This window comes from Eublepharis macularius, chromosome 8, assembly GCF_028583425.1.
Source record: "Eublepharis macularius isolate TG4126 chromosome 8, MPM_Emac_v1.0, whole genome shotgun sequence".
NCBI classification, from domain to species: Eukaryota; Metazoa; Chordata; class Lepidosauria; order Squamata; family Eublepharidae; genus Eublepharis; species Eublepharis macularius.
In genome coordinates this window covers 42,796,023-42,813,943 of record NC_072797.1, presented here as the reverse complement: position 1 = coordinate 42,813,943, position 17,921 = coordinate 42,796,023, and the positions used below count along the sequence as shown (strand labels likewise).

General features: G+C 45.4%; 1 protein-coding gene across 1 annotated transcript in view; it reads left to right on the top strand.

The window, feature by feature from the left end:
* The window catches only part of FCHO2 (FCH and mu domain containing endocytic adaptor 2), a 150,449-nt gene that overhangs the window by 37,980 nt on the left and 94,548 nt on the right, over positions 1-17,921 (top strand). The window contains exons 7-8 of the mRNA XM_054987402.1: positions 7,176-7,274; positions 10,480-10,576. Coding sequence (XP_054843377.1) covers positions 7,176-7,274; positions 10,480-10,576 — 196 coding nt within the window. The remainder of the gene's footprint in view (positions 1-7,175; positions 7,275-10,479; positions 10,577-17,921) is intronic.

The following is a 17,921-nucleotide window of genomic DNA, read 5'->3' as shown; positions in this document are numbered from 1 at the left end:
AGTTACCTGACTCTGAGTATTCCTGAGTCTTCCCTAAATGTCTGTTCAGACAAATTACTAACAGAACTGACAGAACTACAAAAGAAAGGGGCAATAGAAAGGGTCCCCACCAGCGAGCCCTTAGGGAGACCTCAGGGGTTTGAACAAACATATACGTGCCCGGAAATTCAGAATGGTAATACTTAACCTACAACTGCTTCCATTGAACTCTTGGTTTGCAGTCTTAGTCTTAAAAGATGCGTACTTCCATATCTCTACCCACCCCAAGCGTAGAAAATTTCTGAGATTCATCTGCAACACAACATTTTTCATTAGCAAGTATTACCCTTTGGTCTGTCCACAGCACCTAGGGTATTTACAAAATGTATGGTAGTAGTAGTGCCCTACTTGAGGAAACAAGGATGTTCAGTTTACCCCTATCTCAATGATTGGCTGGTCACAGCCTCGTTGGCTGAAATGCTAGAACATCATGTATGCCTGGTGATTAATACCTGTGAACACCTGGGTTTGTTAGCTGACTTTAAGAAATCTGTGCTTGGATCCTCTAGAAGGGCACAATTTATAGGGGCTATCTTAGATAGTGTACATAATAGAGGCTTCTTACGTCAAGAAAGAGCGAACACGGTCAAGAATATAGTGGGACAATTGTCCTGCTGTAGGTTCCAATAAGCCTAAACCATCCAGACCCTTCTGGACCTCACGGCTGCTACTCCAGCAGTTACACTTATGGCTAGATTACATATACGTAAACTGCAATTGTGGTTCCTATCTGTCCATGACTTTGAAACACAGAGACGAGACGAAAGGGATACAGTACCCAGGGTGGTGGTTAAGTCACTGGATTGGTGGAGGGATGATAATCACCTTCTAGTAGGAATGAAATTTGGGTCTCCACAACTGGAGGTAACCGTATCCACAGTGGGTTAGGATGCTTGCTGTGATTCACTCAACACCCATGGGAGGTGGCTAAAACATGAAAGGGAATTACATATCAAGGTCCTTGAATTGAGTGCAATTAGTTATGCTCTTATCGCATTCACCGATATCATGACAAAGACGAGGGTATAAGTGCTGACCAACAACTGTACCTCCATGTTTTCTTTAAACAAACAGGGGGCACCACTTTCAGAGTACCCTGCGAGAAGGCAATACTCATCCAGGAATGGTTATTGGAAAGAAACGTTGCTCTACAGGCTGTACATATTCCAGGAACTTCAAATGTAGTAGCAGACAAATTAAGCAGATTAAACACGGAGAATCACGAATGGTCTCTGAAAAACACATATCTGGAACAGGTGTTCAGGGATTGGGGGTTACCCAGACATAGATCTATTTGCGAAAGAAGGGAACCAGAAAGCACCAAAGTTTTGCTTAAGAGAAGGTATAGGAAGGAACTCTTTGGGGGATGTGTTCCAGTTACCCTGGAAGGGACATCTCTTTTACGCTTTGCCTCCTATTCCCCTGATTGCCAGAACAAACCAACTGTAATTATGATAACACCTGGCCCAGGCAACCTTGGTTCCAACACATGATGCATCTATCCAAGGGCTCACCATTTCGGATCAGAACCAGACCTTCTCAGTGACAACCTACCCAGACTGAGACTGACAGCTTGGCACATAATGGGACAGGAACACTTTCTGACAGAGTAGCAGAAGTAGTCCTTAACTCCAGAAGAGAAAATACTAAAAAGTCTTACGTGTTCAAATGGGAAAGGTTTGGCGCTTGGGTCAGACAGAAAGGATTAGATCCTTTTGATTCCCAACCAGGGCTGTGCAAGCCCTGGTCGCTTCGGGTTTCCAGCTTCAGGTTTTCCTGAACCGGGAAACAGCTTCGGGTAAAGCTGCTTCGGAGATACAGCTTCGTATAGCTTCGGGTTTGCCTTGGAAAGATTCGGGTGTCAATTTCACTTCTGGATTTCGGGTGCCCGGGGGGGGGCAATTTCTTTCTGAGTCAAACCAAACTTGGTGGAGACCTTCTCTTACCTCTTCTCTAACAATCCCCCAAGTTTCGGAAAGTTTGGACTTTGGGGGGCCATGTTATGGCCCCCCAAAGACGGTACCCCCATCCTCCTCCATTCGCCATTATTCCCTATGGGAAAAACAGGCAACCTTTCTAGGTTGCTAGGGGTGGCATTTTGCAAGCGAAATGCACCCAACTTTCAGGGGCCCTTCCCCTACCTTTCCTCCCACCCCCCACCAAGTCTCAACCTGCTCCCACTTTGGGGGGCCATTTTATGGCCCCTCAAAGAACGTACCCCTATCCGCGACTTCTCCATTATTTCCTATGGGGAAAAAATGAAGAGGCTTGTGTGGCCCTCAGGGGACCTCCTCCCACCTGTCCTCCCACCCCCCACCAAGGCTCAAGCTGCTCCCACTTTGGGGGGGCATTTTATGGCCCCTCAAAGAAGGTGCCCCTATCCTCGCCTTCTCCATTATATCCTACGAGGGGGGAAAAAGAAGAGGCTTGTCGTGCTAGGGGTGGCATTTTGCATGCAAAATGGCCCCAACCCACAGGGGACCTCCTCCTTCCTGTTCTCCCACCCCCCACCCAAGGCTCAACCTGCTTCCACTCTGGGGGGCCAGTTTATGGCCTTCCAAAGAAGCTGCCCTCAGCCCCCCTCCTTTTCTCCATTATATCCTATGGGGGGGGAGAAGAGACTTGTCAGGCTAGGGGTGGCATTTTGCATGCAAAATGCCCCCAACCCTCAGGGGACCTCCTCCTACCTGTTCTCCCACCCCCCACCAAGGCTCAACCTGCTCCCACTCTGGGGGGCCATTTTATGGCCTCCCAAAGAAGCTGCCCTCAGCCCCCCTCCTTTTCTCCATTATATCCTATTGGGGGGGGGAGAAGAGGCTTGTCAGGCTAGCCCTGAGGGGACCTCCTCCTACCTGTCCTCCCACCCCCCACCAAGGCTCAACCTGCTCCGACTTTGGGGGGCCATGGGGGGGGCTAACCCAAAACCCCCAACAGGCCCACACAGCCCCAAAGACACCCTCCCCAACATTCCCACACTTTCTCCCTACCCCAAGACCAGGCTGGCCAGCCATCTCCCATTGTTCCCTATGATGGGAACTTTTAAACTCTCTTTCCCAGGGCAATTATGCACATCCCAGGGGTGCTATAATGGAGGGCACACTCCTGAGTGCAAGCTTGTCCCTGTGAAAGCACACCTGAACCACAGACACCCTCCCCAAAATTCCCCCACCACCTACAGAGAGGGCTGGCCAGCCAGCCCCATTGTTCCCTATGAGGGGAACTAACCTAATACCAAAGAACAACACAAACACACACTGAATAAAGTTTAAAATCTTTATTTTTCAACCTTCAAATACAGAAAAAAGGGACAGTAGTGTGACACAGCACACCATTCCCCCACCCCAAGGGAACACAACACACTACACACCAGAGAATCTGAAAAACACAGTTACATGCAAAAAAATGTTTATTTCCTGTTGTGATTCAAGTTACACAGCAAGAACACAACACCAAGGGCATTGCAGCTGCCCCCCCATCCCAAAGGAACACAACTCACTACTCACCAGAGAATCTGAAAAACACAGTTGCATGCAAAATATCTTTATTTCCTGTTGTGATTCAAGTTACACAGCAAGAACACAACACCAAGGGCATCGCAGCCCCCCCCCAAAGGAACACAACTCACTACACACCAGAGAATCTGAAAAACACAGTTGCATGCAAAAAATCTTTATTTCCTGTTGTGATTCAAGTTACACAGCAAGAACACAACACCAAGGGCATTGCAGCCACCACCACCACCACCCCGCCTCAAAGGAACACAACTCACTACACACCAGGAAACACCCCTCCTCCCCCTCCCAACCCTTTAAAATCTTAGCTTGGGGCAGACACACACACACACCAGGAAACACCCCTCCTCCCCCTCCCAACCCTTTAAAATCTTAGCTTGGGGCAGACACACACACACACACACCAGGAAACACTCCTCCCCCCCTCTAACCACACACACACACACACACACCAAATGTAGAAAATTTAAAAAAAAAATTCACTCCCACCCAGTCAAGCCCCTAATCCTCCCCTCCCCTCCCCACACCCACCAAGACAATCCCCCCCAAGAAAACTTAAAATACTTTAAACAGGTACAAACCCCCTCCCCCAACCAACAACAGTAAAAATGAATCAAGAAAAAATTCTGAAAAAATGTAGAAAATTAATTTTTTCAAAAAAAATTCACTCCCACCCAGTCAAGCCCTTAATCTTCCCCTCACCTCCCCTCACCTACCAAGACAACCCCCCTGAGAAAACCCTGTGAGTCACTGACTCGCTCACCACTCCTGCAGTCCAGCGATGGTCTGGCGACAGGCAAGAATTCAATGGGGGAAGTCCTCCACAGCAAGACTGCAGAGACGAGATGCTCAACCAGCCACAGCAGCAGCGGGAGTCTCTCAAGTCTCTCAGTCTAGGAAAGAGCAGAATGGAAACTGGTTATTAAATAAGTATATTAACTCTTTAAAGACTACTTCTAAATTCTAACCCCTCATTCCCAAAGTGTGGAAGCCAGAGTAAAAAACTAGGCCAAAGCCTTGGCACACACCAGAGAAGCCACCCACTGTAGAAATGAAAGGCAGGCACAGTAAAAAAAAAAAAACTTTAAACAGAGCAGCAGTGGGCCAGCTTCAAGTTAACCCCCCCCACCACCACCACCTAGGCCAAAGCCTTGGCACACACCAGGACTTGGCATGAGTCTGCCCCTGGGAAGCCATTGTTAAATTTAAAAAATAAAAATAAAATGCAAACTTAAAACAAATCCTTTCCCAAACCCATTGCCCCCCAACCACCCCCTTCCCCAAAGATCAAAGAATCTTGTGAGTCAGTGGGACTCACCAGTGAGATTCAGGGCCAGTCAGCAGCGCTCCGCAGCAGGGTCCTCCTCTTCCAATTTCTGTCCAGGCAAACCGCTCTCTCAATGTCAGGGTAAATTGGAAAATTCCTAAAGGGAAGCCTCCAATTTATAGCCCTGCGCTGCAGCATTTTAAAAAAGGCACTCTACTTTCAGAGAATCCCCATTGGCTGGGCTGGAAAGAGAATGCTATTGCAGGATTGGCCACTCCTAATCCCTCCTCCCCCTTGCACTCATTGCAAAGTCTGCAAACAGTGCAAAGAATCTCTTCAAATGTGCAGGTTTGCATGGTTTGCAGACTTTGCTTGCTGCTTGCATTGGCAATGGAGATCAAGCAGCAAGCAAAAACTCCCGCCACTTTTTCAGGGATGGGAGGGGGAAGGAGGAGGTTAGAGTGAGTCACTCACTACTCCTCCCACTCCCCTCTCCAAAGCCGGAGCTGGAAGCCTTGAATAGGCTTCAAAACGTTGCCTTTTTTTTTTAAAGTAGGGGAAGCTTTTTGCTTGCTGCTGCTGATCTCCATTGCCTGCTGCTTGCAATTGCAAGCAGCCGGCAATGGTGATCAGCAGCAGCAACCAAAAAGCTTTCCGTGCTAAAAAAAAAAATTACGGCGCTCGGAGCCCAAGCGACACAAATCGCTTCGGGTTGCTTAGCTTCGGTATTTCCGAAGCGGGGCCATCTTGCTGGCCCCACTTTGGGAAATTCCGAAGCTACACGAAGCGGGTAGCTTCGAGTAACTTTACCCGAAGCGAAACCCGAAGCGACCAGCCCTATTCCCAACTATCAGATATACTAGAATTTTTACTAACACTCAAGGATGAGGGCCTTTCTGACTCTTTAGTTAAAGTTTATTTAGCTGACATTTTAGCCTTCCATCCTAGAATAGATGGGAAGACAGTTTTTTGACATAGCATCAGAACCTGTTTCCATCAGTCAAGGAAATAGTTCCATAATGGTCCTTGCAGTTAGTGCTAGCCAGACTTATGCTTCTACCTTTCGAACCACTGGCAAGCTGCATTTTAAAACACTTATCTCTTAAAGTTTCCTTTCTTGTAGCTATTATGTCATTGAGAAGGGTGAGTGAGCTAGCAGCTCTAATCCGACCCTCCTTTTTTTGAAGATACATCAAAGCAAAGTGGTTATGAGACCTTGTCTTAAGTTTAAACCTAAGGTAGCAGACCAATTCTATTTGTCTCAAGACTTGATACTCCCGGTATTTTTCCCAACACCATCAACACCATCAAGGCAGCTACAGCTCAATCCATAGTGAGATGGGCAACACTAGCTATCAAAACATGCCACACAACAGCATACTTACCTTGCCCTTTAGAGGTAAAGGCACATTCTATGAGATCCCAGGCTTCGTCTGCAGCACTGATGAGAGGAGTGCCCATACATGACATCTGTAATGTAATGACTTGGTCCTCTGCAGATATGTTCGCGAAGCACTACGTCCTGGATGTGATGGAGAGGAGAGAATCAGCATTTGGACAGGCTGTACTACACTCACTTTTCCAATAAGAGACACACTCACCTCCAGGGTAAAAAGCTTGTGAGTCTCCCATGTGGGACTGCACGGAAGATGTACAATGAAAACAAGAGTTGCACTTACCGTAACTTGTTCATTGATACCTTCTGTGTAGGCACACATACCCTCCCTCCTGCCCTGCTGTGCCTCTTCGATACTTACCTGTTGGGCCAGCAATTCAGGAGTAACTGAGGGTAAGGGGGCGCCATGTCCCGGTGGCATGTGTGGCAGGAAACGCAGCACATGCGCAGTGGAGAAATGTACGCCCCCAGCGGATTTTAACTATAAAACCTCACTGATTGACAGGCCTGCTCATGTGCAGTCCTATGTGTACCTGCACAGAAGACGTCAGTGAACATCAGTTACAGTGAGCGCAACTCTGTTTTCTAGTGATCCAGGCCCTATAGTTATTTCAGTTTCTCTAAGCATCTCTAAGATGCTTGCCAAATAAGCATCTTAATAAGCAACAAGATCCTTGAATGAGGATGAATAAGATCAAGATCCTTGTTCTCACATTGTTTGGAGTGCTAAAATGTTAATAATATAAAGATCTTATGTGGGGGGGGGGAGTTGTGACTGATATTTTAAATGCCACTTCTTTACTAAAAATATTTTCCACATAATCCAAAACTGGAATGCATACTCCTTTGGGAGGAAGCGAGGAGGGAGGTGCATATTGGTCAGCTTTAGTACTTTAAATTCTATTGCTTTACATAATCTATTTTCTCATTGTACTAAACTAAATGACTCTTTGTGATGCAGAAGTTCCAAGGTATTGAAGAAATGCATCTCCTCCACATGAAAGAGATTATAGAGTCTTTTTCAACCACAATAAAAGAAGTTCACTTACAAATTGGTGAGGTGAGTTTTTGGTTGAGGTTTTTAATCAGTTAGGCTGTGAATTGGGATAGACTTCCACAGCATGCAATAGCAGATCTACTTGGAATCTTACTTGGGTCTGTTCAATGGGCTTACTCCTCAGAAAGCGCTAGTCTGCTAGTTTCAGATAAAGTATCACATTTAGCAGTATTTGTTGTAAGGCACTGTGGAATAGGGGGACTGTAGAGCACTCTAGATTGTACCCCTAGTGTTTTTGTATCTAGAAATAAATGTAGTTTGTTTAACTATGCATTTCTAGAATAAGAAATTAAGAAGCAGTTGATACTTCATGTTAAATGCAGGTGAATAAGCAACAACATCCTTGTTCTCACATTGTTTGGAGTGCTAAAATGTTAATAATATATTTATTCTTAAAATGCATAATGAAACTACTTGCATATTTTCTTGCTGCTCTGGAAATTATCACATGGCAGATATTCATGTTTTATTTCATGTTTGATAAGATAGCTGTAAGCCTCATTTGGCAGGATAACCAGGAAATGCAGATAAAAGGAACTATGTGTGTTTGTACTTTCCATGTATACTTGTTTCCTTTCCTTTTATTTTCAGGCCTTCCAATCTCATTAGCTTTCTTTCATCAATACACCCTGCTCATTAGCTCTCTTTAACTATAGAGTCTTCTCCTACTGTTAACCATGCTATTTATACAAAACTGTATTAAATATTTGCAAGAGACCTAAGTATCACTCTAGCATCCTGCAGTATCTGACACCTCAACAGATTAGCCCATATTAAACCAGTAACATGCTTTAACCTAAAAACAAGAATAAATAATGTGAGTAAATACCTGTGGAGAATCTTGTAAGGAATAAGCTTATTAAAAACTAGTGATGGGCAAATTCCCCCATGTTCAATTTATAATGAGCCTGACTCAGAGTACGGATTCCATTTGCACCTGGTTTTAGGTTATTCACCTTTGGACCCCTTGAGTTTACCTTCCCTTTCTCAAGCTAACTCTTGTGATTGGGACTAGGGATGTGCGCTTCAGGTTTCCGATTCGGGTAAAGTACTAGACTCGGACTCGATCTGTAAAGATGCTGGCCCCGATTCGGAAATCCTGAATCAGAGCTTTCGGAAGAATTTGTAATGCTTTGGAAAGTTTTGGGGCTGAGTTTAAAGGGCCCCTTTCCTGCCGCTTTTAAGTGGCGGGGCCCTTTAAACATCACCCCAGCCCCCCAGCCCCACTTAACTTGGCAGCAGCAGCAGTGGCTCTGGCCTGCCCTGTGGGGCCACAGAGCAGCGGAGGAGGTGGAGAAAGCCCTTCCTGCCCCTCAAATGGCCGCTGTGGTGGCCATTTGAGGGACAGGAAGGGCCAGAGGAGGCAGCTCCAGCCTTCCCCACCGCCCTGCAGGCTCAGAGGAGGCGGTGCAGCGGCAGAGGAGCTAGCTCCAGGCCGTCGAAGCCTCGTGCATGCTGCTGCTGCTGCCACTGTTAATCATCCTTCCCCTCTCCCTGACGGCCAGGTAAGTGGGTGGGGGATGGAGGGGTTGCCCCAGGGGGTGGGAGGTGGGGGTGGAGGAGTTGCTTCCCCTCACTTCAGTATGCTCCAAATATTTACGGAGCATACCGAAGCGAGTAAATACCAGAATTCCGAAGTGGTTTGCTTTTCGGTATTTCCGAATTTTCCCGAAACCCGAATCTTTTCGGGATGCACACTCCTAATTGGGACATAGGGAAAGTCTAGAGGTAGGAAGCTGTCATTGAAGGGACAGAAGTTGCTGCCTCAGGTTAGATATTCACTGGTTCAGGAGAGCATTGGGAAAACTATCATTCATTGCAGTTCATCTGCTCTGCATCTTCAGGGTACAGATTATTCCTGAGGCCTATCTTTTAGCAACTCCTCTTCCTCCTCCCCAAGGATTCTTCTGAAAGTGAAGAGTATCTGATAACAAGGAATGCTCGTTAATTGGTGCTGAGTAAATTGAACTTATTACCAGTTTGGTCCAAACCTAGTATCATTTTGACCCAGTTCATAATAGAATTGAAAGTTCAAGTTGGGCATTCTGAATTTTCCATGTAAAGGATTGTGGTAAGAAATCCAGATCACTTTCTATCTTTCTGTCATGCCCTAGAGTAAGAGATTTGTACAACAGACTACAATAACAGCATAGAACCTTTTGGATCATGGGTCAGCCTTTTAACCTTGGTTAAAATAATGTCACATTTTGATTCAAAACAAATTTGCATGAAACTAAGGCCTATCAGCTTTAGTTTTTTTCCATCATAAAAAGGATGCAAGTTAAGCAAGAAGAGAAACTTCTGAAGATATGCATTTACTATAAATGGATCCTGGGTTTTTGGGCTAATTTCTAGGAAAGAAAACTACCATGTTACAACGGATTGTGATGTAGGCATTACAGTTATCATGCTAATGTTTAATAGAAATCTCATCTACAGATATCTACCACAGGCTTCTTAATGCATTGTTTATATAATCAAGATTCTGTTTTAATCAAAATTTTACCTATGTATTCTATTTACTTTGCGTTGCTGCGTTATTGAAACCATTTATGTGAAATATTTTTGAATATGCATTGCAAAATAAGCCAAATGAAACTTAATTTTTAACCTACAAAAGCTTAGCTCAGATTCTCAACAGAGGTCTGAATTCAGAGGGATAGATGTTGACAATAACATTTCTCAATAGTATCTTTAAAGATTATATTGAGATCATATTGAGATTTAGTTTATATTTTCAGTTTAGATGGAGATATAAATCTTATTTCTAATTGATGTCCTTTTTACAAGAAAGTAAGCATTGCATATAAAGGTATATTATAATAGATAAACACAGGAACATATTTGTTCTATATCCAGGACTCAGAGCTAACTAGATTGAGTCCTGTGTTAGTTCTCTGGATTTTTTTTCTTCGAGGAGCTGACTCCCATGTCATACCAAAACTGCTCTTGAAATTCAAGTTTCGTAAGCCGAGCATTATAGAAACTGTTGTTTAACAAACAGATATAAAGCTTTCGTGGGCTCACAAAACTGGTTTCTTGATTCTTTGTCTCCTCGTGTGATGCTTCTTAGCTTATAAGATCATGTCAGTATGCAGTAATTAAATAATCCTTAAGTGTATCAGCTGCTGAAGCCATTGAGTTTTATTATTGTTTATTATGAGGTTTTACTCCCTTTATGAAACCTATATTGTTCTCTTTCTTGAAGGTCCATGAAGAATTTATAAACAACATGACAAACACATCTGTTGAAAGCTTGATACAAAAATTTGCTGAGTCAAAAGGCACGGGCAAAGAGAGACCTGGTAAGAGATTCAAAATATTTAAAACTATTTTACGAATTGCCTTGATAAAAGGTGAAGTGGTAGAATGTACTTCTTCAGATATCATTAGTTTTAAGTATTAAATAGGCGTGTGTGTCTAACTTTAATTGACTTACTGGTAATATTGAGTACAAAGATTCAGTTCCTGTACATTTTATTCTTTAGAGCAGAATATAACATTTACAATGTAATGATCAATATATGTAAAACCATTTATATAGGTCAAATCTTTTTCATGTTGTGTTATAAACCTCTTGTTTATGGTGATTTCTAGGGGTGTGCAGGAACAGAGTGATTCAGAATTTCCGAATCGGGAAAAAGATCCGTAAAAAAGGGAATTCCGAAGTGACAAGCCGCTTCGAAATACCCGTTTTGGAAAGATTCAGGTTTGCTTCGTAAAGATTTGGCTGTTATTTTCAATGGGTAACATGCTCCTGGCTTTCTAGGAGCTGGGGGGGGGTCATTTTCTTTACGAAGCAAACTAAACTTGGTGGGGACATTCTAACTCTCCTCTAACGACCTCCCCAAGTATCAGAGAATTTGGACTTTGGGGGGCCATGTTATGGACCCCCAAAGAAGGTACCCCCATCCTCCCCCACTCTCCTCTATTCCCTATGGGGAAAAAACAAAGGCCTTTTGTCTAGGTGGCACATCCCCCCCAAACCTAACCACCCCTGCAGTAACTGGCCACTCTCCATTGGTTCCTGTTATGGGAAAATCCAGACTGCCGCAGCAGGAACACATGGAATGTGGCATCTGTGGCCACAGGCATAATCCCCCTTTCAATCTACCCCCCAACAGCCCCACAGACACAAAGACACGCTCCCCGAAGTTCCCCACCACCCCCAAAGCAGGCTGGCCAGCCACTCTCTATTGTTCCCTATGATGGGAACTAACCTTCACACCAGAGAGTAACACACAAACACACATTGAATAATGTTAAAAAAAAATATTTTTTAACTTTCAGTTACAGCTTTAAAGGCACACGAGTCTGACACATCACAACAGTCTCCCACACAATAGTACCACAACTTCAAACCAGAGAATCACAAAAACACAATCACTTGCAAAAACACTTTATTTCTTTCTTGGCTTTACGTTACACAACATGAAGGCACAACACAAGGCATCACAACAGTCTCCCACACAATAGTACCAGAGCTTACTTCAAACCAGAGTATCTGTCAGTTCTAAGGTCCTTATGCTATGGTAGGCAAACCTCTGGACCCCCACATCAAGCCCACCGAAATTCTGGGTTGAAAGTCTTCATTCCAGAAAATAAGCATTGTCCATAGAAAAGATCCTAAGTTGACCAAGAGGTTGGAAGGAATAAAGAAAAGGCAAAAGACCTGTGGTAAAAGGGATCTTCCCCCCTCCCATCTTATTAGCATATCAGTGGTGGGAAAAATCCAGACAGAAATCTCAGGGGGAAATACATAAAGACAGTAAATCAAAACAAGTCTGGCATACACACCTGTGGCCAATGCCAAAGTGCTGACTGAGACAGTCTCAGAAGAGAGAATAGGTTTCTCAAGCCTATGAAAGGAAGTTAGGTTAAAACAACTGCAATATAACATCAAGGCACAGCAAAGTCATTTGGCAATCAGTGCACAACTATGGTATAGCTACTCAATATCATGAATGGGGCCCATTCATAACAGAATCACAAAAACACACACACAGTTTCTTGCAAAAACACTTTATTTATATTACAGCATGAAGGCAAGCATCCATTCCTCCCAAAGCAAAATGAAAGGGGGAACACACTTGCAACTTAGTCTAGCAGAACCATTATCATTTCCTGCAGCTAGGCTTTCAGTTCAGCCAGTGGGGAAACACCACAGAGCAAAACAGTACCTAGCCACAAGCACAACACAATGGCATTTGTGGAGCATGGTTGCAGAGGTCCCCCCCCCCAGCTTCAGGCTGAACTGGAAACCACCTGTGAGGCAGTGATGTAGCCTTCATCATCAGCTGGCCCCCACCTGCACCATCCCTATTGCCCCATTCCTCCCCCACCCCTTCAACATGAACAGTTTAACAGCATGCAACAACATTAAACAGCAGCATAGCCAGTGTGCTGTGTCTCCCTAACCTAACCAGTCCCTATCTAACCTCTCTGTCCGTCCAGTGGCAATCAACATTTCTGGGGCATGTTATTAATTATCACAATAAATTTGTGCCCATGGGGTCTGTGACAGTTTGGGGGCATTTTTTTAAATTCCTGGTTGGGGGTGGGGGGAGGCCAAATTGCAGGGTGCATTCCCTTTGCCACTGAGTCCCACCCTCCTTCTGCTGGATTTTTTAATCTAATTCTACAAGTTTAATGTAGGGAAGAGCACGATTCCCCAGATCCCAGACACGCAGATGATGCAGGCCACAAGGAGGGCTCACCTCAGTCACTCTGGAAGTCCAGTCCTGAGAAATTAAAGAGCTGAGAGTTGACCTTCAGGAAGACCAACTGCTCAACTCTCTATGGGAAAAGGCGAGAGCAATGTGGGCTGACAATGTCGCTGGCATAGGAAAAGACACGCTCGCTCTCCATGCTCGTCGGAGGGCATGAGAGGAGCTGCTGTGCCTTGAGGGAGAGGTCTGGCCAGACCGCCTTCTTCTTGGCCCAGTAGCTCAGCGGATCAGTGGACAGCAACTCGCAGGGCTCTGCAAGGTAGTCCCTAACCACTGCCTCCACCAAATCCTCTCTCACGCGACTCACAATCCCAGAGGGGCCGAGGACCCGCCGGAGCATCTTTATCTCCATGGACATTCTGGCGGTGGCCAAGGGGGGAGCCTGCTCAGAAGGGGTGCGAGAGGGCTGGGCCCCTTGCACATCCCCTCTAATAACAGGTGTCCCCTCTTGGCCTCCCTGCGCATCACCCACGCACAGAGGGCCTCTCTGGCTTGGGTGAGGTTCCCGTCCCGCTCAGCAAAAGTGCCCTTGATTCGCGGGTCGCACATGGTCGCCAACATGTACGATTGGTTCTGTGTGAGAGGCGTTAGCCTGGCAGCTATGCCCTGCTGCAGCCTTCTCACAAGCACGCGCACTGCTGGAACACTGTCTGCGCGTGGTGCATCTGGGTCCACAAAGGAGGCCAGTGAACTCTGGAACATGTGCACCAGAGGAATGACCAGTGGACAGCAACTCGCAGGGCTCCGCAAGGTAGTCCCTAACCACTGCCTCCACCAAATCCTGTGGGTCGCTGTGTCAGACGAGACTGCTACAGTGAAGTCCTTGAAGGGCTTTAGGACCTCCACTGTCTGGGTGATGGTGAGCCAATCCTCCTGGCTGAACTCACCCACCTGATTCGCAGTGTTGCTCTCTGAGAGCCACGCCTGGAGTGCGGCCTGCTGCTCCACCAAGTGTGCCAGCATGGCACAGGTGGAGTTCCAGCAAGTGATTACATCAGAGATCAGGACATGCTCCGGCACGCCTCTCCTGGCCTGCTTCTGGCGCAGTTCATGAGAGGATTTCACACTATGTGAGAAGTGACTTGTGAGCCTCTGACACTTCTGCAGGAGATACTGGAAGTCACGAGTCATGGGGTCCTGGGGTTCTGGGGAGGAGCCCACCCCAAGCACATCTTTCACCACTAGGTGGAGTTTGTGAGCCGCACAGTAAATGTGCTCGTGGCTCACCTGATGCGCCGCTGGCCTCATGTTCTGGCCACCATCTGCCACCATGCATCCCATAGTGACAGTCTCCTTACCTATCCAGTCATCCAACTCCTTTCTCAAGGTAGCCACAATGTTCTCTGCTGTGTGTAACACATCGAGAACCTCAGTGTGGAGCAAGGCCTTGTGGTAGCCAGCCCGGTGGTCTCCCATCCGTCCTTGCCTAACGCTGGGCACCCCACTCCCACTGTGAAGGTCCTTGGGTAGCCACCAGTGTGCAGTAAGCGAGAGGTACGAATGCTGCACACTAGAGCAGGTCCAGATATTGGACATGAAGTGCACAGTTCTCCCAGTAGTGCGAGACAACTGTGCCTTCACGTGGTCCCTGACAGCCCTGTGAAATGAGGGCACCACAGTGCTGCTCAATGTCGTGCAAACAGGGATTGCGTACCAAGGAGCGAGATCCTGGTGCAGCTCATGGAAGCCGAGTTGATCAACTAGGGCGAATGGCTGTCCATCATGGGCAATCATTTTGACGATACAGCATGTAATACGCCTGCTCACCCTCTGGATCCCCTCTCTGGGCACACTAGTGCCCAGCATACCAAGCATCTCCATCACAGAGACTTGGCGTTCCTGCCGTGCGGGAACCCGTGGGGGGAGAGCACCAGAGAAGCCTGCCTCCTTCTGGCTAGCTGGCAGCCTTGTGGTGCCACTTGAACTCCCCCTGAACAAGCACTGCCTGGTGTTGCCTCTTCAGGTGGTTCCTCATACCAGACATGGAGAGATGGTTCACATTCCTTAAACACACAGCAAATAAAATCAGAACCCACAAGCAAGCCCCCACCTGAACCTTAACTAGAACTCTCAAACACACACGCGCACACACACTTAAAAACACTACCTGCCCCCTTCTCAAGCCCGTAACCCTTTAAACCTTTAACTCAGAAACACAGAGATACACAGAGACACACACAGAGCAAAGAAGCAATAAGCAAATTTAATTGAAATTAAAAACTCAGGCCCAACCCCTTAAACACACAGCAGATAAAATCAGAACCCACAAGCAAGCCCCCACCTGAACCCTACCTACAATTCTCTCTCTCTCTCTCTCTCTCTCTCTCTCTCTCTCTCTCTCACACACACACACACACACACACACACACACACACACACACACACACACACACACACAAATAATACCAGTTCCCTCCCCCCCTGAAACAGCTGGAACAGAAATCAAACACCCAACAGTAAACTTTTAAACCAACTCAAACCAAGAACAGTTTCCCCACCACCACCACCAACAGCTGGAACAGAAGTCAAAGCCCCAACAGTGAACTTTAAAAGAAAATCAAAGCAGGAACAGTTCCCTCTCCCCCAAAACAGCTGGAACACAACTCAAACACCCAAGAATAAACTTTAAAACCAATTCAAACAAGGAACAGTCCCCCCCTCACCAAAACCAGTGAAAAAAACTCAAACTCCCAACACAGCAAACTTTAATAGCAGTCAAAACAGGAACAATTGCTCGCCCCACACAAAAAAACCAGAAATAAAACCTCAAATTTCTAACAGCATACTTTCAGAACACTGTAAGCAGGAACAATCCCCCCTTACCAAAAACAGTAAAAAAAATTAAACTCACAACAGCAAACTTTAGAAACACAGTGAACAGGAACAGCCCCCCCCCCAGTCAAGTCCCTAACCCTTTACGCCTTTAAGAACTGGAAAATAAAAGCTCCAACTATAAACAATAAAGTTTAAACTTTTAACACAATACCAGCCTCCCCCTCAAACAAATGCTCCAGCCAGAAGCTGCTTACACACCAACAAAGGCCCTCCCCCCACCACACAAAGATGCAAGAATCCTTCCCCCCTCAAAATAAAGATTAATTAAAATCAACTTTTTAAAAACAATCCCTCCCCTTTCCCCCCCAGACAACCAAAAAAATCCCCCCTAGAGAAAATCCTGTGAGTCACTGACTCTCACAAGTCCTGCAGTCCAGCGATGGTCAGGCAGGCAGGAATCCTCCAGGTGAAGTCCTCTCCTCCTCAGTGAAGTCCTCCAGCACCAGCAGGCCAGCTAACAAAGGAGACAGAGTTCCAGTGGAAGTACTCTCAAGTCTCTATGTAGACCAAGGAAAATTGTGGATTGGCAAGCCTCCCAATTTAAATCCCCTGTTGCATCTCCTTCCAGAGAATCCATTGGCTGGAAGGAGGATGCAGCAGTGGAATTAGACACTCCTAACTCCCCCTCCCTTCCCTGATCCCCCTCCCCCTTGCACTCATTCACCCCTCCTCACCCCTCCCAACCTGTAAATTAGACAGGAATCTCAGCAGACTTTGCTGGCTGCTTGCATTGCATTGCATTGCAATGCATTCAGCCAGCAAAGTTCTGAAGCTTTTTCAAGCTTCTCGCCTTTTTTTACAAGATGGGAGGGGTTAGGAGGAGGTTGGAGTGAGTCACTCACTCCTTCTCCCCACTCCCCTCTCCTGAGAAAGCGCAGGAGGCTTGAATTTGCTACAGAACTGCTCCCGGCTGCCCCAAAGCTTTCCAAAGCGATCCGAATTGCTTCGGAAAGGTTTGCGTTGGTATTTCCGAATCGGGACCAATTCAGAAATACCGAATCTTTCTGTATCGGGCCCTATTCGGATTTCCGAAGCACACACCCCTATTGATTTCTTAGGCTAGTTTTGCTCTTGCATGTGTCAGTGCAGCTTTCTTTATTTTCATGATCAAACGTGTCTGAAAGACAGTAGAATTTTATATCTTTTCATTAATATGTTCAGATCAGTTAACAAACTCAGTGACAGTGTAGGAGAGAGCAGAACACCGTTGGATATATTTTTGGCATTACACATGGAATATTGGTGTGTTGTACTCAGTTTTCATAAGAATGTACAAAAAAATACAGTAGCATATTATTTCTATGAAATTTCACCTTATGATATAGGTTTGGATCTCTGAGGCAATGTTGAACTGAAGGTACATACATGTTGATGAGGATGACTGCAAGTTACAATCAGTTGGATTGATCATGGGCCCTTCAAACCATCTAATTTATTAATCTAATTTATTAACAGATGTCCTAGGAATACTGTTGGGAAATATACAAGAAATAATAAAATGTTATTGATACTTAATGAAAGCAAAATTTTGAATTGCTGGATTTTGGAAGGCTTTAAGGATGCCAGTTAACATTTGACTGCTAGTCATGCAGAAATCTCATAATTACAGAGAAAATAAGCCACATTAAACCGAGAGGGGTCAAAATTAATATACTTTTCAAGCAAAATGATACTTAATTTTTTGGAAGAATATGTCATGTGGATTATAAAAAGCAATTGATACTGTAGCCCTTGTCCTCTTGTTGAGGTGCCTGGGGCATTTTTAATGTCTCGGCTATATTATAGTCAACATCAAGATCATAACTTGTTTGAGAGATTTTCTCAGTTTAAAAAAAAAATTGCAAACGTGTCAGCAACTAATCATTAGTTTCTGAGAATTTAAAGGCTCAGACAAGTGCCAAAATACCTTTAAAACTTTTTAGTCTGTCCCCCCACCCCAATTTTTAAACAACAACATTGTAACATGGTTTAATTTTTTTTAAACCCTTGCAATGTTGAGGGGAGAGGGACACTGTAATGTCTAACAGAAAAACTTTGCAGAGAGCCATGAATACTGCTTAATATTTTAAAGTTTCCCTCCAGAATG